The sequence below is a fragment of the Barbus barbus genome (assembly GCF_936440315.1).
Source record: "Barbus barbus genome assembly, chromosome: 41".
Lineage (NCBI taxonomy): Eukaryota > Metazoa > Chordata > Actinopteri > Cypriniformes > Cyprinidae > Barbus > Barbus barbus.
Window position 1 is genome coordinate 24,296,543 of NC_136719.1, and position 27,064 is coordinate 24,323,606.

The 27,064-nt window shown below is 37.8% G+C and overlaps 1 protein-coding gene across 2 annotated transcripts in view; it reads left to right on the forward strand.

The window, feature by feature from the left end:
- Positions 1–17,335: 17,335 nt before the first annotated feature.
- Positions 17,336–27,064, forward strand: part of LOC306860182 (signal peptide, CUB and EGF-like domain-containing protein 3) — a 128,069-nt gene continuing 118,340 nt past the window's right edge. Inside the window, exon 1 of one of the 2 annotated variants that reach the window (XM_079401750.1) lies at positions 17,336–17,727. In XM_079401750.1, the coding sequence (XP_079257876.1) occupies positions 17,622–17,727 (106 nt within the window). In that variant the 5' untranslated portion in view covers positions 17,336–17,621. The remainder of the gene's footprint in view (positions 17,728–27,064) is intronic. The other variant, XM_079401749.1, reaches the window with a different exon arrangement.

Here is a 27,064-nt window from a genome sequence, read left to right on the forward strand (position 1 = left end):
ACGGGCAAGACACAAGAGTAATCCAAGGGCATGCGTGGGTCCTCGATCGGCGAACAATATCCAGAGGGCTTGAGAAGAGGGGTAGTCCGATAACCTGAGCAATAATCCAAACGAGGTATACACAGAGTCCGAAATGGTGAGACAAGGGTAAATCCACAAAACAAGGGCGGGAAACAGGAAACGAGACTATACATAAAACAAACTAAACTTAGACTTAGAAAACTCCAAAAGGCTCGTAAGGCAGCTAACACTAGGAGAGTGTTATACGTAGAACCAGACTCGGCAAAGACAAAGAGGAAGTTCAAGGCTTATAAAGCGTGTGTAATCAGTGCAATCAGCTGTGTGATCAGAGCAATGTGAGATTGATGACAGCTGTGTGTCGTCAGTGCAATGGATGATGGGAATTGTAGTTCGTGGGTGAACTGCAACAGTAGTGTGGTGCAAAAGTCAATGTGATGGAGGAGTGACCTCTGGTGGTGAGTAAACGGAAGTCCACAGACCAGATTCGTGACAGGGATGGTGCCCCCCTGGGAGTTGGTTATTTAGAGTATAGTGAGCAGCGGTACTGTGTAGCTACTGCCTTAATGGTGTTATGTTTTGTACTTTTCAATAAGAAAGAAAGAAAGAAAATTAGCGATACCTGCTCCGAAGTACTGATCTGAATCAAATGATTTGTCCCAATCTGAAGAATGATTTGCGAAACCTTTTTTTCAGATCGGAATCTTTCAATTTGCAAAATGATGCGCAAACTTGCTTCAAATTTCCGATCTGAATCTAGAGATCTCGCTCCGAAGTCCTGATCTGAGTAATGATTCATGAACCATAATTTCAGCTTGGATTCGGCGCACATATCACGAATCTTTCAATTCCCGAAATGATTCGCGAATCGGCTTTGAAGTTCTGATTTGAATCAAAAGATTTGCAAACCTGCTCTGAAGCTCCGATCTAAATCAAATTCTTGCTCCAAAATCACTGAAATGATTCGCGATATGTGATCCGCTTCATCACTATGCTTTTTAAAATCATTACAAGCGATGCCGAAATTAAAAAAATAATGTCTGTTTTGAACTGGTTTTGCTGGTGAATCGCTTGAAATTAATGATGGAAGTCACGAGTTTGAGTATGAAGCAATCCGAGCAGTTCCAGCGTAAATGACTCACTCAATTGAATCAGTTTGTCTGTTCCTCCACTTTTTGCTCCTTTAGCGACACTAGTTTATACAACACTGTCAGTAATACTACTCGCTTCCCTGATAGCACACGTACATCTCTGAGACATCTATTTGACGTCTACATTTACTTCTGCAAGACATATTTTTTAGGATGTTTGCTCATCTGCAATACGTCTATAAGACGTTTCATTTTAGATGTCAAATAAACATCTATTAGATGTCTTTAAAATTTCATGATTTAGAATGTATGTAAAACTGACATCTGAAAGATGCCTGTCAGACGTTAGTTGACAGCAGATGCTTTCCAGATCAAGAGATCTTTAACAGGCATCTTAAAGACATACGTGTGCTATATGGGTTAGTTAACTCGCTATTTTTATGAGATTAATTGAAATAAAAGTATGTTTGCAAATAAAACATCCATATTTCTATTCCGAAGAAGACATCCACGTCGAAGACATCCAACACAAATCTATGAACATATTCAAGCGAGGTAAAGATTTACTGCTAACTAGTGAAACACTCCATAAATATGACGAGCTGCACCTCAAAATACATGTTAGTTCAGGGGTCACCAGACACCGTCCTGCAGAGTTTAGCTCCAATTTGCCTCAACACGCCTCCCAGGAAGTTTCAAGTAGGCTATACCTAGTAATGCTGCGTTCCAGGCAGCCCGTGTTTTTCCAACCTTCTACCCATGAAAGTGCACTGGAACGGCAGTCAAACCCGTGACTTCCCACCCGTGAACTCATACTAGATCGATGTACTCCCAGGTCCGCGCTCTGACGTCACATAGCCAGCGAAACAACAATGGCAGCCCCTACAGATGCATTTCCATATATAGGTACAAATAACGTAAAATGAAAGCCAGGTATAACAGCTTCTCTTGTCTTATGTGCTGTTTTTCCTCCTCCGTTTCCCTCAAATAAGCAAGGAAGCACCTTTGGTGATAGAAATGATTGTAAATGAGCATAAGCCCCATACGGTCCGCCATGCTGGTTTGTTTACATGTTTACATGTTACAGTTTGGCTTGACTTGCCTGGAACGCTACAAAGTCGTGAGTCGTGGCTTGAAGTCGTGACTTGCGGGCTCAAAAAACTGCCTGGAACGCAGCATAAGACATTGATTAGCTGCTTCAGGTGTGTTTGATTAGGGTTGGAGCTAAACTCTGCAGGACAACGGCCCTCCAGGAACAAGTTTGGTGAGCCCTGAGTTAGATGAAAACATTGTGCATAGAAAAACCGCACACTCTTATTTTTAGTGTTGTTTTTTTGTTTTGTGGATATTCCAGCTGTTTGCTTTGTACATTCATTTAACAAAAGTTAAAGAGGGTGAATTTTATCATTCAACTGAACTGTGCATATGTTTTAAACACTTCGGCTACCTTATGTTACGCACATGTATTAAATGTATCTCTCTTAAAAAGGATGTGTTTCTTAACACAGGAGTCTAGTTAAGGACAACACATTTGGGTTACTTTTCTAATTTCTACACACTAGTGTGTTATAGTTACATAGTTTGTGTCAATTATGTACACAAAATAAAACAAAACATGTTAAAATAGTCAACAGAAAAAATGAAGTGTATTGGTTTTCTAGTGTATTTACTTTAACTTCTCAGGTAATATCAATTGTATGACCTATTTCAGATACGGCCAAAATGACAACAACAGTGATTACACATATATTTAATTGTTTGATCAAAATGATTGCTAGGGACAATTTTGTAGTTACTGGTTATTGTTTCGAGCATCCCTATTAAATTCCCTTGATTTATTGAGTAGCTTTTTGCACATTTTTATTCCATTAAAGTATTTTATTAGGCCTAATTAGCAGAAGAAGAGAGCAGTCTGCAAAAGTAAGTACTTGGGCCTCGTTTAATACTCCTCCTTCACATCTGCTGCAAAAGAGGAAGCAACAAATTTGAAGAGAATGCCTTTTATTGCGACATCCTAGAGCGCTTTAACCACAGAGACCCGGACCACACATCTGGATGAAGATGGTGAATCAGAGCCGCAGGATGGCGCGGGTTACGCGTCCAGCTGCCATCATGATCTCCTCAAACCCACATTACTGCGGCTTTCAACAACAAAGTTACGAAACCTTTGAGGTTTACCAGCAACCTCTTTAATGGCCTCCCAGAAGAGCAAGCGCTAATAATGACATTTTTCAGATATTTGGACATTTCTACTAAGAGACTGGATAATTAGGACAGATTCAGAGCTGATTTATTTGGGCTTTTCTTTTTGTTTGTTGATATGGAAAGGGAGACAATGTCCCGGGGGATTAATAGTTTGCATATTTTATTCAGAGCCAACGATAGTCTGCGTCAACAAAATTCCAACAAATACTTTTCATGTGAGTGCATGCATTACCTACAAATTTTAATAACAGTGAAATTGTGCAAATAGTTTCATTCATATATATATATATATATATATATATATATATATATATATATATATATATATATGAATGAAACTATTTGCACAATATATATGAACAAATAAATAAATGTTAATAAATAAAAAAAAAACTTTGAACTAAAACATTAACTAAAATTTAAATGAAAACAATAATAAAATAATAAAGAATAAAAATAATAAAAGCTATTTAAAATATTAAACTAAAGTTATATATATATACACACACACACACACACACACACATATACATATTCATTACTTGACATTAACTGAAATAAAATGTAAAAATGGTGTACTAAAATAACTAAAATGGAAATAAAAATGAATAAAAACTATATTGATACTCAAAAAATAAATGAATAATAAAAATGACAAAGAAATATTAAAACTATAACAAAATAAAATAACACTGGAAAATTATATATACATACATACATACACACACACACACACATATATATATATATAGAGAGAGAGAGAGAGAGATAGATATAGATATAACCAAAAATTAATTGAACGTTAACTGAAGTAGCAAAGTATTAAAAAAATGAATGTGACGTACTAAAATAACTAAAACTAAAATGAAAAGAAAAATTCAATTAGACCATTAACAACACAAAAACTAATAAAAATTATAAACACAACTAAATTAAAAAAAATTTAATTGTTGAATTTTAAGTTGAAATGAACATGTACAAAGTATAAATAAATTAAAAATTGTACTATATTAATGGCAAAAACTGAAAAACAAAACAAAGGTAATATATAATAATACTTTTTTGTGATTAAATTTTATGTGTTATTTTGTCAAATAGCATTGATTATTTTGTATGATGAAATAAATGGAAAATGGTGTAGTTGTGTCATCTACCAGCAGGGGCACAAAGCTGAAGCTACTCAGCTAAACCACCTTAAGCCCTAAACACACTGCACAAATTTTGGCTGTCCCAGACGAAAGACTGGCATCGTGAAGCAATCGTGGTGATTTCTGATTCACCAGGATTGTTTCACGATGCCAATCTTTCGTCTGGGACAGCCAACAATCGTGCAGTGTGTCTAGGGTTTTAGGGTTTACCGATATCTGATTGGCTATCATAACTTTGGAGGGCGTGGCTTTGGAAGAAATGGGGTGTGGTTTAATGCAATGGCTTCTTTGGGAAGTTAGCACTATGGCTAACCCCTCGTAGCTGCTTTTGTATCTAATAGTTCAAGGCCTGAAGAGAGACGTGTTGGCTTGTAGACCAACATGTACTAGAAAAACACCAGGCGGAGTGATGTCATGGGATTATTTTCATATTACGCCCATATGATCTATGCAGGCCCAAGTGCCTCATCCTGCAGGTAGGCCGAGACCTCATGAGAACCTACTTACACGAGCTGATTACCAGAGCAATCAGAACAGATAATCTACTGTGCTCATATCTTCAGCAATTACCCTCACAGCATACAAACAGATTAAACACAATCACCACAAAACAGCCCTAAGCGCCCAACACAGTTTCCAGCAGGCTGTTTGTATATGCTTTCTTTGGTTTAGTGGCACATTTGAGATCCTTCAGACACAAATCTGTCTCCTATAAGCGATACTGGATCTGATTCATTGCGTCTTCTAAGGGAGCATCTCATTGAAATGTAATCTAATTGATTGTGTTAATATTTGAATTAGATTTTTTATATTTTCTGTCTTCAGTTAAATTTTTGTTAAATGTTGTGTTTTTGTCATTTTTATTAGTTTTTTTAAACATGCCTACATATTTTTTTTGTATGCCTTTATTTTTTATGTATTAGTTTTAGCTTATTTAGTTTCTGTTATTTCAGTACTTAAACTGATTGACTGCGTGTTTTGAGTTTGAGCTCCAAGTTGATTCTTTATCGTCTATTTTCTATCTTAAAAACAATTTTATACACTATCATTTTCGTTTCTATAACGTGTGAATATATCCCCTATAGCATTCTAAAACAAAACCAATCAGAGCGGCTTGTTATCACTAGTTTTATTTTGATTTCTCGAGTCTGCTATTAGCTTATAGCCCGTTAGCATCTATCGCTTGGATTTCTAATACCCTATTCACACACATTACCATTGTTTCACTGTTACTTGCTTAAATGGCGGATTTGTGTCTACCTTTGAGTGCAGGTGAGGACACATTCGAGCTGCATTCGGTGCAGCTGGAGCTGGAGGCCGTGGAGAAGCAGATCTGCGACCTGGTGGAGAAGCAGGCCCAGCTGAGAGAGTGGAGAGCCGCGCTGGAAACATCCCGGGCTGACGCTACAGCACACTGCTAACACTCCCACCACCTCTACTCCGTGTGTTTCTCTGCACAGACCCTGTGCACCCAGGACGTGATCTTCCCAGATGTCCTTCACTCCAGCGCCGGGCCGCCAAGGACCCTGGGTGCACCAGCAGCGGAAGACGGGAGCCAGGCCCCAGGCGACGACCTCTCCGCCTCCGGTCTTCGAGATCTCCATCCGGAACCGCTTCGCACCCCTCCGTGAGACGGAAAGCAACGCTGTAGCATCGGTGCTGTCGTGCTGTGCGCGGGGGTTAACGACACCAAGCTGCGGCAGACAGACACTGAAGAGGGACTTCAGGAGCCTGATCGAGACGGTACGCAGCACATCACCCGTGACGATGATCATCGTGTCATGGCCGCTTCCCACGTATCGACGAGGACACGAAAGGTTCAGTAGACTTTTTGCTTTAAACAAATGGTTATTGTCATGGTGTAAATAACAGAAACTGCTCTTTGTTAATAATTGGAATCTTTTCTGGGAGCGTCATAGGAGCGGAACTCCTGCCGGACAACATCTCCAGGACGCTACGCTCCAGTAAGCCAACTCTCAAATAACTGCTATGATGACTTTTGTTCTACCCACTTAAAAGATAGAAGTACTTGCGTTGTCCAATCTATACAGACTGTGTCTGTTCCCTGAATAGCGAGGTCAAAATATAAATTTAATGCAGGATCTAGAAAAAATCTGATCGTGATTAAACCAGAAAAACGCAAAATAAATGAACAAAAACAATTTTTAAAGCTTGGGCTCCTAAACATTAGATCACTCGCACCCAAAGCAGTTATTGTAAATGAAATGATCACAGATAATAATTTTGATGTACTCTGCCTGACTGAAACCTGGCTTAAACCAAAAGAATATTTTGGTCTAAATGAGGCCTCATCAGCAACAACGATGAAACGCTCTACAGAGAGGAAGTGGCACAGCTGGCGAAATGGTGTGGTGCTAACAACCTGTCCCTCAATGTGAGTAAGACAAAAGAGGTTGTGATGGACTTCAGGAGAAACTCTGTTGACCACCCCCCACTGACCATCGACGGCTCAACCGTGGAGAGAGTCGGCAGCACTAAATTCCTGGGGGTGCACATCACAGAGGATTTCACCTGGACCACCAACGTCACGTCACTCAACAAGAAGGGACAACAGCACCTCCACTTTCTCCGCCGGCTGAAAAGGGCAAGTCTCCCACCACCCATCCTCACCACTTTCTACAGGGGCACCATTGAGAGTGTGCTGACCACCTGCATCGCTGTCTGGTATGGGAACTACAGTGCTGCTGACCGCAAGACCCTACAACGGACAGTGAACACTGCCGCAAAGATCATTGGTGCCCCTCTCCCCTCCAACCTGGACATTTTCCTTGCACGATGCTCCAGCAAGGCCTCCAGCATCGTGAAAGACTCCACCCACCCCTCCCACAACCTCTTCCAGCTCCTACCATCAGGTAGAAGGTACCGGAGTATCAAAGCTCGCTCTGTCAGATTGCTCAACAGCCTTTTTCCCCAGGCTGTGAGAGCTCTTAACTCCAATCTCCCTGTCCCCCTCTGACCCCCCACCCACCCAAATCATTAATACTGTTGACAACTTTTCCTAAGTGCAATTCTGAATGTGCTACACACAGGTGAGTGGGCTATACAAACCACATGTAGCAACGCACTCATCCCACTAGATGCACACTAGACACTTTCTATGAACACTCCCTGCTACAAAGACTCAATAAAAAAATGTTTACTTGAGCATTGCACTACAAAATAGTGTTTACTTGAGCATTGCACTACACATCTTTTTACACTATGCGCTGCTTCCCACAAAATCTCTCTTTAATTTGCATAACAATTTAGTGTACGACATATATATACAATTTTTGTTTTTATTTATATCTTTTTGCCCAATTTCATGTACAGTATATATGTAAAGTTCTTGTACAGTCTCAGTTTGTGTATGTCTAGGCAACTAGGTATAGTAGTTATAGTATTTATAGTATATGTATAGTTTTTTTTTCTCTGTTTTTTTTTTTTTTTTTTTTTCTTATACTTGCATTGTTGTATGTTTATCTTTTGTTTAACTAGTATGTAGCACCGTGGTCCTGCGAGACACGACGTTCCATTCCACTATATGTCCACACATGTAGCAGAATGACAATGAAGCTCAACTTGAACTTGAACTTTAGAACTGCGTGGAAAAACAGTATGTCCAGCTATAGACAGGCTCTAAAAGCTGCCAGGGCAGAGCATATCCGCAAACTCATAGATAATAACCAAAATAATCCAAGGTTCTTATTTAGCACAGTGGCTAGATTAACAAATAAACAGACGCCACCCGATCTAAATATTCCCTCACAGTTTAATGGTAATGACTTTATGAATTTCTTTACTGATAAAATAGATAAAATAAAAAAAAGATAGATAACATCAGAAATACAATAACAAATGTAGATTCTACTGCGTCTAGTATTTCAGCTTCACTCATCGCACCCAAAGAAAAACTGCAGTGCTTTACAACTATAGGACAGGAAGAGCTAAATAAACTTATCAGTGCATCTAAACCAACGTGTTTATTAGATCCTGTGCCCACTAAACTACTGAAAGAGTTGTTACCTGTAGCAGAAGAACCGCTTCTCAATATTATTAACTCATCGTTATCTTTAGGTCACTTCCCAAAACCATTCAAGTTGACGGTTATTAAGCCTCTTATTAAGAAACCACAACTAGATTCTAATAAACTGGCAAATTACAGACCCATTTCAAATCTTCTGTTTATGTCTAAAATTTTAGAAAAAGTTGTGTCTGCTCAATTGTGCTCCTTCTTGCAAAAAAATTATCTCTATGAAGAATTTCAGTCAGGTTTCAGGCCTCACCATACAGAAACTGCATTTGTTAAAATTACAAATTACTTGCTTCTTGCTTCAGACCAAGGCTGCATCTCATTGCTAGTATTACTATACTATACTATAGACCATGACACACTCATAAATCGATTACAAAACTATACTGGTATTCAAGGGCAGGCTTTAAGATGGTTTAGATCCTACCTGTCCGATCGCTACCACTTTGTTCATTTAAATGGGGAGTCATCTCAATTATCACCAGTAAAGTATGGAGTACCACAAGGATCTGTCCTAGGTCCTCTGCTATTTTCAATATACATGTTGCCCCTTGGTAATATTATTAGAAAATATGGGATTAGTTTTCATTGTTATGCTGATGATACTCAACTATATATCTCAACAAGACCAGATGAAACTTCTAAACTATCTAAGCTAATAGATTGTGTAAAAATTTGTAAAAGACTGGATGACCAATAATTTCCTCCTATTAAATTCAGATAAGACAGAGATATTACTTATTGGACCAAAAAACAGTACACAGAATCTCTTGGATTACAATTTGCAACTAGACGGATGTACTGTTATGTCCTCTAAAGTCAAAAATCTGGGTGTTATATTAGACAGCAACGTGTCCTTTGAAAATCATATTTCCCATGTTACAAAAACAGCATTCTTCCATTTTAGAAACATTGCCAAGTTTCGAAACATGCTACCTGTTTCTGATGCAGAAAAGATAGTTCATGCATTCATGACCTCTAGACTGGACTATTCTAATGCACTGCTAGGTGGTTGTCCTGCATCTTCAATAAACAAGCTACAGATAGTCCAAAATGCAGTGGCTAGAGTTCTTACCAGGTCAAGAAAATATGATTATATTACCCCAATTTTACAGTCTCTGCACTGGCTACCTATTAAGTTCTGTATCATTTACAAAATAGTATTACTTGCCTATAAGGCCCTAAATGGTTTAGCTCCTGCGTACCTAACTTGTCTTCTACCACGCTACGATCCAACCCGCTCCCTACGGTCGCAAAACTCTGGACTTTTGGTAATACCAAGGATAGCAAAGTCCACTAAAGGAGGTAGAGCTTTTTCACATTTGGCTTTCAAACTCTGGAATAGCCTTCCTGATAACGTTCGGGGTTCAGACACACTCTCTCTGTTTAAATCTAGATTAAAGACACATCTCTTTAGCCAAGCATTCAAATAATGCATTTTATAATCTTGTACTGCAGTAATCTTGTACTGCAGTTGTTTCTCTGTTTCTGTCACGGGATTAACATCCCATGGTAACTAGGAATTACAGAAGCTTCAGTCTGGATCCAACCCGTAAAATGATCTGAGATGACCGAACACCTGAGAAAAGATAATGCCAACCCCTCAGAGGACCTCAGAGGATGCCAAAGCTCAGACAATATACAGAATTATCAAATTTTGCCATAAGTTAAATGTATTAAGGTTCTGCAATATATAAATATATTGTGGAAACTTAATTTCCTGTAGCTTTGCAACGATTTGTATCGTAAAAAGCCCTATACAAATAAACTTGAACTTGAACTTAAACTAAAGAAAAATTAGAAATGCTGCCTTGTAAACTTATTTCAGTCGCCATTTTTATATATTTGTTTTATATTAGTTAACCCTTATTTTTATTTTATTTCAAGTAACAAAAAAAGTTTTGTTTATGGTTTTAAATTCATTGTTACTTAACATTAATAATCATATTTGACTTAAAATTTGCCATTAGTTTGTTGCATAGCTAATATTTTATGTTCATGTCATGTTTGAATAATAATAAAAATAAATCTGTCATGCAAAAATTTGCCAAAGTAGTCAGTTATTAATTGAATTAAACTTTATTTATTTAACAAATATTTATTTTGTTGTATTAAAGTAATTTTTTTACTGAAAATGTCACTTTGAATTCTGACACTGGCTTCTCTGTAAATAATATGGCATACGTATATTAAATTATTAATTAAAATAAACATTATATTAAAATATTTTTCAATTGTTTAATATTATTCCTATCTTTATCCCATCTATTACACAATTTGCATAAGAACCTGAATTTATTTGGGATGAAAAAAACTGACATGCATTTTGTAGTATTTGTCATGTCATCTGTGTTTTAATGCCAGCAACACTCGAGCTGATTTTAGAATCTATGATGCATTAAAATGCTGTTTAGGTAGGCAGCTCACCAGGTTCTGGAACAGTGCCTTAATCTTGGTCAGATATCGTTTAATTTCGTCCAAAGAGGTTTCCACCTGATCTCCTCAGCCCTGATTGTGATAGCAGACCATGTCGTGACTAAACTCCGGCCAAAACATGTCACATTATCTGATCAAAAAACAAACCCACATCCCTACATCATACCTGTGTCTCCAGCAAACTCTGACCTCCAACTGATTTATTGTGGTTTAAATCCTGAATAAGTTTTAAAAGAATTCATATGGACATATATAGGCTTATTTTGTTTTTTATCCTTTTGAGAGCTTAACAGTGTGGTCACTATATGAACTGCCACACAGTCAAAAATATGTAAATAAATCAAAGATTATTGAAGTACTACAACCCGAATTCCAGAAATGTTGGGATGTTTTTTTAAATTTGAATAAAATGAATACTAAAAGACTTTCAAGTCACATGAGGCAAAATTTTATTCACAACAGAACATAGAGAACATAACAAATGTTTAAACTGAAACATTTTACACTTTTATCCACTAAATTCATTTTAAATTTGATGCCTGCTACAGGTCTCAAAAAAAGTTGGCACGGGGTCAACAAAGGGCTGAAAAAGCAAGAAGTTTTCAAAAGATTCAGCTGGGAGAACATCTAGCAACTAATTAAGTTAATTGACATCAGGTCTGTAACATGATTAGCTATAAAAGGGATGTCTTAGAGAGGCAGAGTCTCTCAGAAGTAATACTTTAAAAACAACGTTCCTCAACGAAAATCTCATCATCTACAGTCCATAACATCATCAAAAGATTCAGAGAAACTAGAGAAATCTCTGTGCGTAAGGGACAAGGCCAAAGACCTTTGTTGGATGCCCGTGGTCTCCGGGCCCTCAGACGACACTGCATCACTCATCGGCATGATTCTGTCATTGACATTACTAAATGGGCCCAGGAATACTTCCAGAAACCACTGTCGGTAAACACAATCCACCATGCCATCTGCAGATGCCAACTAAAGCTCTATCCTGCAAAAATGAAGCCATATGTGAACATGGTCCAGAAGCGCCGTCTTGTCCTGTGGGCCAAGGCTCATTTAAAATGGACTGTTTCAAAGTGGAAAATTGTTCTATGGTCAGACGAGTCCAAATTTGACATTCTTGTTGGAAATCACAGATGCCGTCTCCTCTGGGCTAAAGAGGAGGGAGACCTTCCAGCGTGTTATCAGCCTTCAGTTCAAAAGCCAGCATCTCTGATGGCATGAGGGTGCATAAGTACATATGGTATGGGCAGCTTGCATGTTTTGGAAGGCACTATGAATGCAACATATGCACCCCTCCAGACGACGTGTATTTCAGCAGGACAATGCAAAACCACATACTGCAGCTATTACAACAGCATGACTTTGTAGTAGAAGAGTCCGGGTCAGAGCCGGCACCAGCGCAGAACTGACGAGGGGGCGGCTGAGGTAGCGAAAGGGGGCGATGATGTAGCACAAAATAAAAATAAAATTAAAATAAAAACATGTGTGGCCCATTCACGTATTTGTCGGACCGTAAACAAACCTACTACTACAACTATTAGAATACTGGGTTCACACATTTGTTTTGGTCGCGAGACAGGTCATTGGAAGTCTTTTTTTTTTTAGTGCCGTGTTTTAGAATGATGTCTTATGCGCGGAGAATCTGCTATAAAAGACGAGAGCGCAACATTCAATTCAAAGACATCCGTAGCGCATTTACTTTCAAAAACAATGAAAAAAGTATGCAGTGGAATGAAAAATGCGTTTTGAATGAATGGCCCTATAAAAGGTAGTCTACTTAGCAAAAACAGATGGCAGAGTAGCCTATAATAAAACAACATGGCCTCAAATTAGAAAATCTGACATCCAGGAAATAACATGTCTTAGGGCAGCAGTTTTACCACAAATACAAAGAAGTGATACCACCACAACCACCAGAAATACTTAATTACAATGAAACACATTGCGGCCGATTCCCTGAGATAATATTCATTGCGCCCCATTTAACAGATGCATCATTTTAAGCATCGATTTCTGTTTTTCTAATTCAAAGTGTCAAGTTTTACTCTGTTACTTGCAATTGAATGTTTTTTGTCTGTGTAATTATTTGTGAAATACTTGTGATTTTATATGTAGTTCAATTACTTTATGTATGTATTTAATATAATTTTATATCTGGTTATTTTTATTATTATTATTATTATACAAAATTAATACATTTATTCTGCAAGGATGTTAAATTGATAAAAAGTCTGTAAAGACTTTGTAAAAAAATCTCTATCTGTTCTTTGTAACTTCTTTTTCATCAAATAATCCTGAAAAAAAGTATCACAAGTTCCAGAACTGTTTTGTTCTAATGAAGTTTTGTTTGGTACTTCTGAGAGCTTGAACAGATATGGTCACTATGAAGTACCAGCATTGAAACTTTGCCGACGACTTGCAAAAATGTACATTTTTTAAGGTGTGTATGCAAGGACAGAGTGTTCATTTTCATGTCATTTCCATCTGACACTCATCATCAGCTGCTCCTCTCCACCTCTAGATGTCCCCAGAGCGCACCTGGACTTTCCATCAGGGTTCATAAAGCTGCCTGATACTTTCCGCAATCTTCGAAATCTGTTTCTCCTTTGAAAGATTAAAGTCAGATGAGTCAAGCCCTTCAGAAGCCCATCGAGCAGATAAAGAGAGAATTGTGTCTCTCTCTGAGATGCAGCGAGACTGCGCTCGTTTAGTCTAATCGCATGACTCAAGAACTGTGTGGGCAAATCCAGGTTGATGAAGCTTACAAGACAATCAAAATATCCTGCCTGATGTTACAAAACATCTGTCCGCTGGGTGGTCCAATCGACTTGTGTGACTAATGGGAAAATATGTGATAGAGACGTACAGAAGAGTCTGAAAGTCTGAAAATGTGCTTTGTTTTCTAATTTATTGTGAAACGTTTATATGATCAGGGAAACAATATGAGTTTTAGGAGATATGTGAAATTTGAATAGAAAGACTTGAGATGTTAAAAAGTGCCAAAAAGCAAAAAAATCTGTTTACAAAATATAAACATTTATGATTTTTATTATTTTTTTGTAAATCAAGAAATTCATACTTTTATTCAGCAAGGGTGCATTTCACTGAGCAAAAGTGAGAGTACAGACGTTTATAGTATTCAAAAATATTTCTTTAAACCTTAATGCTGTTTTTTTTAACTTTCTATTCATAAAAGTATCCTGGAAAAACAAAATATCAGTTTCCACAAAACATAAGAAGCAGCACAACTGTTTTCAACACTGACAATAATCAGAAATGTTTCTTGAGCGGCATATTAGAATTATTTCTGAAGGATCATGAGACACTGAAGACTGGAGTATGCTGGAAATTCAGCTTTGCATCGTAAATTACACTTTAAAATATATTACAATAGAAAATGTTATTCTAAACCTTAATAATATATAAAAAAAAAAAAAATTATAATAATTGAATAAGTGCAGCCTTAGTGTGCATTAGAGCATTTGCAAAAATAAATAAAAATTCTTACTGCACTGAAAAAAATATAATTTTTTTTAAGGTAAGTGGTTGAAATTTATTTATTTTAGCTACATATAAATAAACAAATTTAGTTGAAAGTAAACTAAATGTGTTCATTTAAATGTAGCTAAAATAAATTGATTGTTTCTGAATGGTTGTGTGTGTGTGTGTGTGCATAATATAAATTGATATGAGCAGCATATTTAGTATGTCTACCTTTTATCAACTTTTCTTTGTATTAACTTATTTAGAAGTTAATTTTGGTAAAAACCTGCGGTTTTCATTATTGACTCCTTAGAAACTTTCTGCATGCTATTTATTGCATGCATAGTAACTAAATTAAGCATGCTTTTACCAAATTTCAAGATAAAAATGTCTTGTGAGGACCAGAATATAGATTCAGAGTTAAAGAGAAGGTGTCTGAAAGCTTTGCAGTGTGACCCAGTTCTCGCATCCAGGTTCACAACATGGACAATATTACAGTGCAGAAAGCTGAAGTCATGCGAATCAAGCACTGTTTCAAAAAGGCAAAGCATAAAAACGAAACAGTAACTTCGGCGAGCGCAGTATAATGATGGAGCAGGGACAGGCCGAAGCTTGCCTCCGTCTGCCTTTGTTGAACTGTACTGGGGCTTGACAGCAGGAGGAAGTTTGGAGCTGGATGTTTAATGACAGCATGGAATCTGTTATTCGGAGGACTGACCTCGAGTTATAATATGAGAGCCAGAGGAATGTCCTGAACAATTATCTGGCGATATTGAGTCTATTGTGATTTCATTTCGCTTTGTTTGGATGTGTGAATAATGAGGCCGACTTTCTCTGGGACAAAAGCTGCGGTAAATTCCCTGTTATGAAACCGGCAGAAAGGCCAAAGGTAAACGCGGGCTGCAATCGTACCAGATGTCTGAAGGACCCTTCAGACAAGGGTGACTAAATTTCCAAGAAAACTCCATCCAGAAGTTTAATTTTCCCTCGTTCTTCTGGTGGTTTAAGCATGAAGTCACACCTCTGGCATGTTTTTTAATTGTTGCTGGGGTTAATTGTCCTCTGTAGAAAACCCTGAATCATTTTAGTGCTTGAACAGGCCTGTTCTGACACGATTATTCTGGGTGCCTACGATCTTTCAGTACGTGGGATGCAGTGCGTGAGGAGCTGGAAAGCAAATGCCTTCGGGATGCGAATCTGCGAGACGGATCGTCGCAGCCAAAGTATGTAAACCGAGGATCAATTATCAGTTGCTTGACGTGTCTCGGCTGCACATGCTTTCAGGAGTTTGTGACTAGATGAGAGGGAATCCATGAATTGCACGTGGCTCCCAGAGCGTCTGACCTCTGTTGCCCCACGGAAGCCGTTTCCATGGCAACTCACCCGCGGCCCGTCCCGCTGCTGATTGTGAATTCCTGCAAGGTCAGAAAGAGAGAAACTCGTCTGCGCACTTGCTGAAACTAAATGTGTTACCGTTCATACGAGAAAATGCTGGTTTGTGTGGTGATATGAAGGAATGGTTTACTCGCCCTCAGGCGAGTAGGATGAGTTTGTTTCTTCATCAGATTTGGAGAAATGTAGCATTCCATCACTTGCTCACCAGTGGATCCTCTGCAGTGAATGGGTGCCGTCAGAATGAGAGCTAATAAAAACATCACAATAATCCACAAGTAATCATCACCACTCTAGTCCATCAGTTAACGGTTTATGAAGAGAAAAGCTGCTGTAAAAAACAAATCCATTGTTGACACATTTTTATTAGTCATACTCCACTATATGGCTTTTTCCAGTGAAAAAGTCCAGTTTTCCATCTTGTCTGAATCAGCAGAGAAATATGCACAGATCAAGCACCATTTACAAGCAAAACCAGTCCAAAAGGGCTCTAAACAATTACGTGGGAGGATTTTGATGTGACAGGACAACAGGAGATGGACTTTTTCACTATAGAAAGCATTATTATGGATTATAAACTCATATTTTAGCCAGAAGCAACGGTTTAAAGTTAAAACACCTTGATGAATTTGTTTCTTACAAACACGCAGATTTTGGCTTCTCAAGATGTTAACTGATGGACTGGAGACGTGTGGATTATTGTAATGTTTTTATCAGCTGTTTGGACTCTCATTCTGACGGCACCCATTCACTGCAGAGGATCCATTGGGGAAGCAAGTGATGTGATGCTACATTTCTGATGAAGAAACAAACTCATCTGCATCTTGGATGACCTAAGAGACAGTGTGGGGGTGGGGGGGGGGGGTGAACTATTCCTTTAAAATGACCTTTCCTCCCAATTTGTTATTAAACCCTGGGTATGTTTAACCATTAAAACTGAACAATTTAAATTCAAATTGAAATAGTCTTAAAATAATGCAGGTAAATGAGCTGGTAAAGAGATTTGCTTTTGTCTGCAGCCAAATTTTAGCTTTTCAAGTGTGAAGGACATTATATAAACTTAAAAATAAATAACTAGGTAAAATTGGTAATAATCTAACTGATTGTATGATGTTGTAGAAATTAATGTTTTATTTGACGGTTCTTTAATGCATGAACACATTCACAGCATGATAATATCTGGATGAATAACAACCCATTAGAAATAAACATATGCAATAATCACGCCATTTATTTTCTTATGCAGCCAAGAGCGTGTTCGCCGTTTAGTAGCCTATAAGAAGTTGCTATTTTAGTTTTACATTTTCTTGTGTTCTTACATTTTAAATAATTAGCAAAAACATTAACCGCACAATTAATGTGTTTGCATGTATTATTTGTAAAACTTTTCATTTATTTTAAATTTACCAATAAAGAACCATTGACTAACAATTAGAGAATGGAGAGAGAGAGAGAGCAACGCGCTGTTGTGCATCTCTCCTCCCCCTTCCTCTCTCTCTCTCTCTCTCTCTCTCTCTCTCTCTTTATGTCTGTGTCTCCTGCAGGACTGAAGATCATGAGCACTCAACTCGACCGTGTTTCTGCTCCTGATCTCCGCGCACACAATCCCAGCAAGACCAAGAAATAAAACACACACACTCACACACACACACACACACACACGCGTGCGCGCTCTCTCATTCAACTGACGCTCCGTTTCCAGCGCCGGGAATAAAGCTTCATCCACGCTTGGACTCAAAGTCTCGCAGTTGTCCTGTTTTTTATTTAATTTGCCCCTCTCTGTGAAGGTTCAAGGTGTTTAACATGATGTTCATGTCTGTTCTGGTGCGCGCTGGTTTTGGATTATTCAGCGTCGCTCTGATCGCCTTTGTCCAGCAGCCAGCCGGCGCTTCTGCCAGAAACCCGCAAGGTAAGTTTCCCTTTCACCCTCCACATGAAATGTACCTTTTGGCTGAGGAATGACTCCGGGGAAAATAGCTGTTTGATGATTTGTGCTCAGTAAGAACAACTTATGGGACGCAGGTTTCCCCAAACAGCACTGAAGTAGACTTAAACAGGTATTTTTTTAACATATTTGAACTGTTTGTGCTGTGCAGGTGTATTTATTGTAACGTGTGCAGAATTTCGTGATAGATTTATTTGCTCATTGACAGCAATAATGATGCACCAAACAGTAAAATATACCGTACTTTTATTATTTTGCTTGATGTTAAAGAAAGCAGTCATGTTAATGTTACACAGTCTGTCTTCTTTGCTCATTGCACATGCATGGTGTCAGATGTTTGGAAAAATTAAGATATTTAGCAATTAGGTGTTCCGCCATTGGAAAAGTCTCTAGAACGGCTCTGAAATGAAATGATTTAGAGTTCAGTCTCTGGATGTGTTGTAGATGGGTCCCATTTTAAAATGGGGTTTTCACAGAAATGCCATAGAAGAACCATTTTTGGTTCCTCAAAGAACTTTTTAGTGAACAGTTCTTATCATAAAGAACATTTTAATATTCTAAAGAACCTTTACTGAATGGATCATTCTAGAGTGAAAGGGCAGGGCCCGGTTGCAACTCCTAAAGCTAAAACAACTTTTAACTCTAAGTTCTAATTATAAACAAATGATCACTAAAGGTTTTCTTAACTTAAGGGGTTTGTCGCAATCGTCTGCAGATCTCTTTCAAGCACCTGTAGAATAAAGCCGTTTAGAGTTCACAGGGTCGTGCACCGCTCGAACACCTCTAGAATGATGCCATCTAGTATCCAAATGAGGCATCTCTAGAGTTTAAAGAGTTATTGCTAGTTTATATATAACATATTACACTATTTCTGACTGTTGCGTTTTGTTATGACATGGAGATGCTAAAGCAGATGATTTTAGAAGTCCAAATATGTTCCAAACTCATGAAACTCTATATAAATTCTATTAAATTAAATTACTGTGTGTTAAAATGTGTTTTCAAAGAACAGACAGCAATGCAATATGCTTGTTTGTAGGCAGGTTAATTATGTAACAATTATTCAACATTTGGCTGTCAGAACAGAATACCTTCTTAAAAAAAATAAAGGTTATTTATTGGCATTGATGAATAAATCTGAAGAACCTTTAACATCCGTTCTTTCTAGTGGGGGAAAAAAAAAGATAATTAAAATCCACTTTTAAAAATAAAGGTTCCAAAATGGTGATACCTTGGAAGAACCATTTTGGTTCCCCAGAGAACCTTTCATTGAACATTTTGAAAGAACACATGTAAAGAACCTTTTTCCCACTGTAGACTCTTAAAAATTAAGGTTCTTTATTGGCATTTATGGTTCCATGAAGAACCTTTAACATCCATGGAACTTTTTCATTGCACAAAGGGTTCTTTAGATTATTAAAATGTTCTTCACACTAAGAAAAAAAAATCTTTTAAGAACTGTTGACTGAAAGGTTCTTTTGGGAACTCAAATTTTTTTCTTTAAGAGTGCAAAAAACCTTCTGTACAATGAAAAGTTTGATTGTTCTAGGTTCTTCATGGAACCATAAATGCTAGAAATCTTTGTTTTTTAAAATGGTTCTTTTAAGAACTGTTCACTGAAAGGTTCTTTGACGAACCAAAATGTTTCTTCCAAACCTTCCTTTTGGAATTCTTACTTTTAAAAACAAATTATGGAACCTTTCAATTGCACTACGTGTTCTTTTATTGGTAAAAGTTTCTATATGTTATTAAACTAGAACTATTTTTTTAACTATTAATTGAAAGGTTCTTTAAGGAACCCAAAATGGTTCTTCTATGGCATTGCTGTGCAAACTCCCTTTTGGAGCCTGTATTTTCTAGAGTGTAGAAGCAAACCAGCATCTAAGATGTGAAGAACAGCTCTGGATTGAGGTGTTTTAGGGTCTCTAGAACACCTTCAGAATGAAGACATCTCGAGTCCAGAGGGGCAGAGCTCTAGATCCCAGCTGAGCCCTCATTCACCTCCATTCCCCATCACTCACCGACATGCTCTCCGTACAAACAAACGTCAACAAATGGTGACTCCCGGGGCTCGGTCCAAGCCGACTACATGTTGCTCAGTTCCATATGTGGCCTAAAGTTGGAAAACAGTCTCATGGAGGCCATTTAAAGGTATTTAGCACCATAAAGTCAAGTATTTGATGTTCACCTGTGACTCTGAAAGTGCGCACTGAACCTCTGGGTATTTAGCAAGCTTTTGCACAAGGAGCAGAGGAATAGATGTTGCGTTTGGAGGTCACGGCTAATGGATTGTTACGCAAGCATGATGCAGTGATGTCAGCAGCCGCTCGTGTACGCATGTGCACGTCTGGTATGTGTGCATTTACGTTTGGTGATGCTCAAAAGGTTTCCTTTTCCTGTCACACTGACAGGACAGCCGAGAGAAAGAGACGGGGAGCGGGAGGGAGGGGGTTGGGGGTTGTTTTGCATCTTGGGTGGTCTGTTTCCCATTGTGGGAAAACTCAATATTTACATTTTGTAATTAGAACTACTTTCACTCTTTCATTTTCCACAACAAGGATTTACGCACATCTTACAGGGGAAGGTGGCAGCGTCGGACCTGCACCTGTTCGTCACCGCAGGACTGTCAGGTCAGCGCTGGATGTGTGTGTGTGTGTGTGTGTTTGAGATGATGTTGTGGAGAGAATGGTGATGTAGGTTTGGTGTCGTTTATGAAGGTTGTTCTGTGTTTTGAGTCTTGTGCTCCAGATGTGATGGCAGAGTCATTGTAATCTGAAATCTGTCATAACGGAGTAGTTTCTTTTGCTATTTCTTTTGTCTGTCATTTATTTGCTTTTAATTTTGCTCTTTATTTTGCTTTTTGTCTTTTTCTGAAACTGTCATTCACTTATACATTCTGTCTGTTTTTCTTTATTTTTCACATTCATGCTTTTTGCGTTCTTTTGCTCTTTCGTGCTTTCTTTTTTGCTCTTGCATTCTTTCTTTATCTTTCTCTCTTTCTTTCACTCTTGCATTTTTTGCACTCTTTCTTTCTTACACACTTTTATGCTTTCATGCTTTTTTGCTCTTCCGTGCTTTCCTTCTTTCATTCAGTCTTTCTTTATCTTTCTTTCATGCGTTCTCTCTTTCTTTCTTTACTTTGTTGTGCTTCATTCTCTCCTGCCATTTTAATTCTTCGCCTCTTTCTTTTTTGTATTTTATAATGTCATTCTTGCCTCTCCTTTTTATTTTGTTTCGTAATTTATCCATTTGCCAGTGCCCTTTCATTCTTCCTGTCTTTTTCATTTGTTTGCTGTCTTTTCTTTAGTCCTCTTTCTGTTGCTCTGTCACACTTTCATTCACTTGTTGGTTCTGTCTTCATTCATTATTTGTGTAATTAGTTACCGTTAGTTGTGCGTTGTTAGTTCATGATAGCTCAGGTCCATTTCTTAAAATTAACAGCTCTAACGTGTGCTTTTAATAATGTATTAATAAATGTTAAATTTAGCTAAATTAGTTCATGTTAAAGTATTTAATGTTAACAAATGGAAAGATGGTTCTTTATTTTCATCCAGTGTTTCTTTCTATCTTAATTACAGTTGTTTTGTCTGTCAAATGCATCAGTAGCATATAAAACAGATTAAAGGGTGCCATTTTTGTCAGGTCAGTATTTATTAAATGTCTTTGTCCTTCATTGACGTTGCCATAATTTTTGGTTAGCAGCACCGTGAAATGATCATAATTCAGTATAATAATCATAATTCCGATTAAATGGGATAAGGAGGCTTTTAAAAACCCATGTGTAATAAACGACTTGGCGGGGGGAAAAAATCCCAATGTTCTCGAGGTACAGAAGGAGAGCAGCTTGGTTTTGCTTTTTGCTCTCCTGGCCCGGAGCTGCTAGCTAACAGCGCCAAGGCAACCGGCGGTGAGGATGTGACATGCCGCAGCGGTGTGTGTGTGTTGATGTAACCTCTAGTCCGTCTCCCCGTTCACCCCGAGGCAAAACCCCTGCCGGGCAGACCCTGCTGGACGACTCCAGTGTGGGAAATACACATTTCCCTTGAATAGCGGGAGCTGAGAAGGAAGGGAGAGCGGCGGAGGCCTGCCGGGGAGGGGTGGCGTGACAGAGGTTTGGGGGTTTGTTTGCTTTGTGTTGCCTTTCACTCAATGAAATTGGAGTATTCTTTTGTGAGTCTGGAGCAATGGCCTTGTCAGAGGCGGGGACAGATGATCTATCAGCGCTTCGATTTAGAGAATATCTGGAATCGAACAACGTTGTAGGAAAGAAAAGTTTTGAATGAGAAAATATATTGCTGTTACAAACATACCGTGAGATTAAATGGAGATAGTAGAGTTTTTCCTTAAGTTTCATGTTTCTCAGATGTTCCTTTTGAGAAAAAAGACCCCATATGTGTCTCCTTAAGATTTTAGAGGATATTTGAAAGTCTCAGCTGTGCTCATATTTGCTTAAATGTAATTTCAGTGTAAATTTTTGAGCAGTTTTCATAACATTCTCCCAAAACAAATGATCCGAGCATGCATTTGGACGGTAAAAAACTAAACAAAAAAACATTGAGATCCCAGTAACATTGCAAATATTTCTTCTAGACTCCCAATATATTAAATGGAAAGAAAATGATGAATTTTGAGTTTCATGCTTCTTAGATGTTTCTCTTTAGGGGAAATAGTCTTCATTATGTGTCTTATTTTGAGTCTCAGAGAACATTTAATGCCTCAAACTGTGCTCATATTTGCTCAGAGGTGTTTTACTAAGAACTTCAAATGTTTATCATTAAATTCTCACAAAAAAAGATGATCTGAGCATGCATTTGGACTGAAAAATACTGTGATCTCTATAATATCTCAATTGTTTCTCCAAGACTACCATAAGATTAAATAGAGACAAAAATGTGGAGACTCAAGTTTCTTGCTTCCCCAATGTTTCTCTTGAGAAAATTACCTCACAATGTATCTCCCTAAGACTTTCAGAGGACTTTTGCTGTTTTAAACTGTGCTCTGATTTGCAAAGACATCAAAATCTATAATCAAACGTCTTTTCAATGTGAATTTTGTATATTTAACATCAATTTCTCCAAAAAAACAATTTATCTGAGCATGTATTTGGACAGTAAAAACACTGAGGTCTCTGTAATATTTCAGCCGTTTCTTCTAGACTCCCATTGCAAACGGAGGGGAAAATTAAGAATTTTAAGTTTCATGCTTCTCAGATGTTCCTCTTGAGAATTTCAGTTATGAAATTAAATTGACAGCAAATTTTCCTCCTGAGAAAGATCTCAGTATTTCTCATTAACACATCTGAGCAGCTATCATCATTCATATATATATATCTTCATTTTTATGACACCAATTTTTACTTCTTTCTTTCAGAGGCATCTCAGGCAAAGTTAATGCTCTTAGTTAATAATAACTATTCCATTAAGTCTCCTGTGCGATGACAGAGAAACCTGTCAAAACAAATCCCCACTTGAAGAAATGAGAGTTTAGTGGCTGTTGTAAGGTATTTTCTATATAGCTGTCGTGTTCTACGTTTATATTTCATGGATGTTTCTCCAGTCGTTTGGTTATTTAAAGGTTTCTCTCTGTTCTTATCTTGGTCTATGTCTTTCTCACAAATGTCTCGCTTTCTCTCCATTTAACCCACAATCCAGAAAATCTCTCACCAGTTTTCTTCTTTTATTTTTGTCCCAAAGTGGAGTGCGCATTTTTGAGGCAGGAGTTTTATAGTCGGCCACATGGCGAAATATGTTTACTGTTCAGTCAGATTCTAAGTGTACAAAACCCATATGAGTTTGCCACTCTGAGAGTGTTGTGAATTTTTTACAGATAAGATGGATAATACATGTTATTCCTAGAAAAAAAAAAATCACCATGTTTTCTGTCAAGATTTTCTATTGAGTTTTCAATGGGGGTTTCCAATTTATGAGTAAAATAACGCTCTATAACATAAATTACATGCACCCATACTGCAGTTTTGTTCATTTTTTGTATGTTTTGTAATAAGTAACTACATAAGAATGTTTGGTGTGCGAGTGTGTACGGTTTGCATTGTTCAACAAAACGTCCAAGTATCGTGAACTTATATTTACCACAGACCTTATTTTACTCATGAATTGAAAAACCAAAAACCCATAGGAAAATCTCAAGGGAACCCATGGGATATTAGTCTTCGGGGTTTTAAAATCCTGACATCCTGACATGGCATTAGGAAAGCGAAGGTTGTAGGTTCGATTCCCAGGGAATGCATGAATTGATCAAATGTGGTTGAAGTCACTTGCATAAATGCAAATGTATTTTGATATGCTCCATGGTACAGAATGATTACCATATTCAAAACATGGTATCGCGAAAACAAAAACATAATTCACAATATATTCTCTGAAATATTTTTATTCTCTTACTATCTTATGCAATTTAGTTTTAAATTATGTTTAGTTGCAGTGATAAAAAAAAAACAGTTCACCTTAAAATGACTATTTGCTGACAATGCATTCACCTTCAGGCCATCCAAGATGTAGATGAGTTTGTTTCTTCATATAGGAACCGATTTGGAGAAATTTTGCATTTCGTTTCTTGCTCACCAATGGATCCTCTGCAGTGAATGGGTGCCGTCAGAATGAGAGTCCAAACTGCTGATAAAGCATCACAATAATCCAGAAGTAATCCACACCACTCCAGTCCATCAATTAATGTCTTGAGAAGCCAAAAGCTTCGTATTTGTAAGAAACAAATCCATCAAGACGTTTTTAGGAGTCATAATCCATAATATTGCTTTCTCCAGTGAAAAAGTAATCTCGTCTGAATCATGAGAGAAATCTGCACAGATCAAGCACTGTCTACAAGTAAAAAACATTCAAAAACATGTTTGGATTTGTTTCTCACAAACATGCAGCTTTTCACAAGATGTTAACTGATGGACTGTTGTGTGGATTACTTGTGTTGTTTTTATCAGCTGTTTGGACTCTCATTCTGACGGCACCCATTCACTGCAGAGCATCCATTGGTGAGCAAGTGATATGATGCTACATTTCTCCAAATCTGATGAAGAAACAAACTCATCTACATCCCGGATGGCCTGATGGTGAGTAGACTGTCAGCAAGTTTTCATTTTTGGGTGAACTATTCCTTTAGGAACCTACTGTATATCATGAAGCACTAAGAGTTTAAATCTTAAAATGAAAGGCAGTTGGAGTGGAACAGCTTTTCTGTATAATTTAATTGTTGGTGACTGTTAGCAGGCAAGAGTGGCAGTAAGGGCTGATTTTTGCTCTCTCTCTCTCTCTCTCATCTCAGGCATCGTTAGGAGACAGAAGGAAAGCAAACATGCCTCAGCTAATTAGCGGGTTGGGCTGGAGGTATATACATAGCCTGTGTGCACTTTACGCTCTAACGTACAATTACTAAGCCAGAAGTGACACTGCTGGGTTTAGATCATTAGGAGTTTACACTGATGGTGCGGTCAGCTTCAGAGGAAGTGTGGAGACCACATCTGTAGGTGTTAGCGAGAGCACGTGAATGCCTTCCTGGTTAAACGTGTGAATGTCACATGAAGAGGGAGGAAATACATCTTAATTAAAGGGAAATCGGTGTTGGATTAATGCATTAAATGACCGCGTTTTGTGAACACTGTGTGTTCTTGTTCTTTTTATAAGTTCAATTTAGGAATGTTATTTATGAAATACAGTATGATAATCTGAACGTGTTTAACAAAACCCGTCAGTGTTGTACCTTGTGCTTTCCCAAATCTTCACATGCATGTGTAAAATCCAGAGTGTCTTAGAGAGGCATCTATTTTAAGCGTTTCAGTGGCAAGGGTGGAGTTGACACGAGGCATAGGTGAAAGCCTAGTAAACATATGAAAAACCGAATTTGTATTTATGCGAAATAATGTACACTTGAAACGTGCAACTTCAGGGAAATTGCACACTTAAACTTAAAAGTAAAAATACTAGGGCTAGGTGTCACAAGTACAGTATAGAGTGCAAAAGAGATTGTGTTTTTTAGGCCAAAACCCAGAAAAGAGCATTTTTGCTCTTTGGGTTTTTTGGGTCTGTGGTGGACACAAGCTTAAGATACTTTAACATTTTGTTCTATGACATAAAATGCATTAGCAAAACCTCCTTAAAGCTTTACTTGTCTTGAAAAACGCATTAGTGTCTAAATGGTACTAGAGATTGTCAGTGACATTAAACTTCATCATGTTGTACAGGTAAACTCATCTACTCACTAGTCGCTTTCACAGCCTTGTTTGTTTCTAATCGCACTCTTGCAAACTATTCCAACTCAAACTTTAAGGGAAAATGTTTTTAAATTAAGACTGAAAGAGCCTAATGATGGTGATGTTGAAGTCATGTGACTGTGCTGTAGTTAGTTTATAGTCTACGTTTAGCTTTTTACTTCTGGCGATTGTATTTAGGCTTCAGCTGTGTTTGTTTTGTGAAGATTATCATGATGAACAAAATGTGTAACAATCGTACACTTTTGTCGTTCACAGAGGTATTTTTCTGCAATAATCCAAAAGCCAATGGAAAAATCCTATTGGGTTTTTATTGATGGAACCAGGGTGATGTTAAAGTTCGGGGTTGGACTACAAAAATAAAAATCACTGCATTATTAGTGAAAGACCAGTATATATCAGCCAGGTTGACCCACAACCTACTGGTTGTTTTAAATAGAGACTAATTTCTATTTTAAGCTTGTAAATGGCTCAGTTTGAGAGGTTGTTAGCTTTCTTCACATGTATGACCCTGGAGAAAAACATTGTTTGAGTCATTAGCAGGTCACCTGGACACTATACAGTAGGTTTGAGTATTTTCAGTGTATCTTATAGGGTTCCAGTTGAAATGGCTTAATCAGATCTTTTATTTTAGGTAAAGACCTCATGGGAAAACAATTATTTTGTGATTTTGCATGAAAAGGTTTCATGACCAGTTTGAAGTACTTATGGCCACTAAGCTTTCTCCAGTCACTGGCAGGTGTGGCAGAAAGTTAATTCTGGATCCTTCCTGTAAGAGTGTCATGAGAGAGGCTTCACACGTCTGCTGAAACAGATGGCAGAGAGCTAGTCGAGAAACTTGATGTTAAGATGATCTGACCACAGAAAAGCTTCTAGACCAAAGTGAGAGAACAAACTGAGTCCGCAGCCGCTTTCTTCACCCTACAGGAGAGATGCTCAAATATAGATATTTTATACACGAGGTTGTCTGCCATCGCTGTTTCCTATTATGAGTATGAAATCAGACAATATGGACCCTTTGATGATAAGAGTAGCTGAAGTAAAATCTGACCGTCAGGTGAAAAG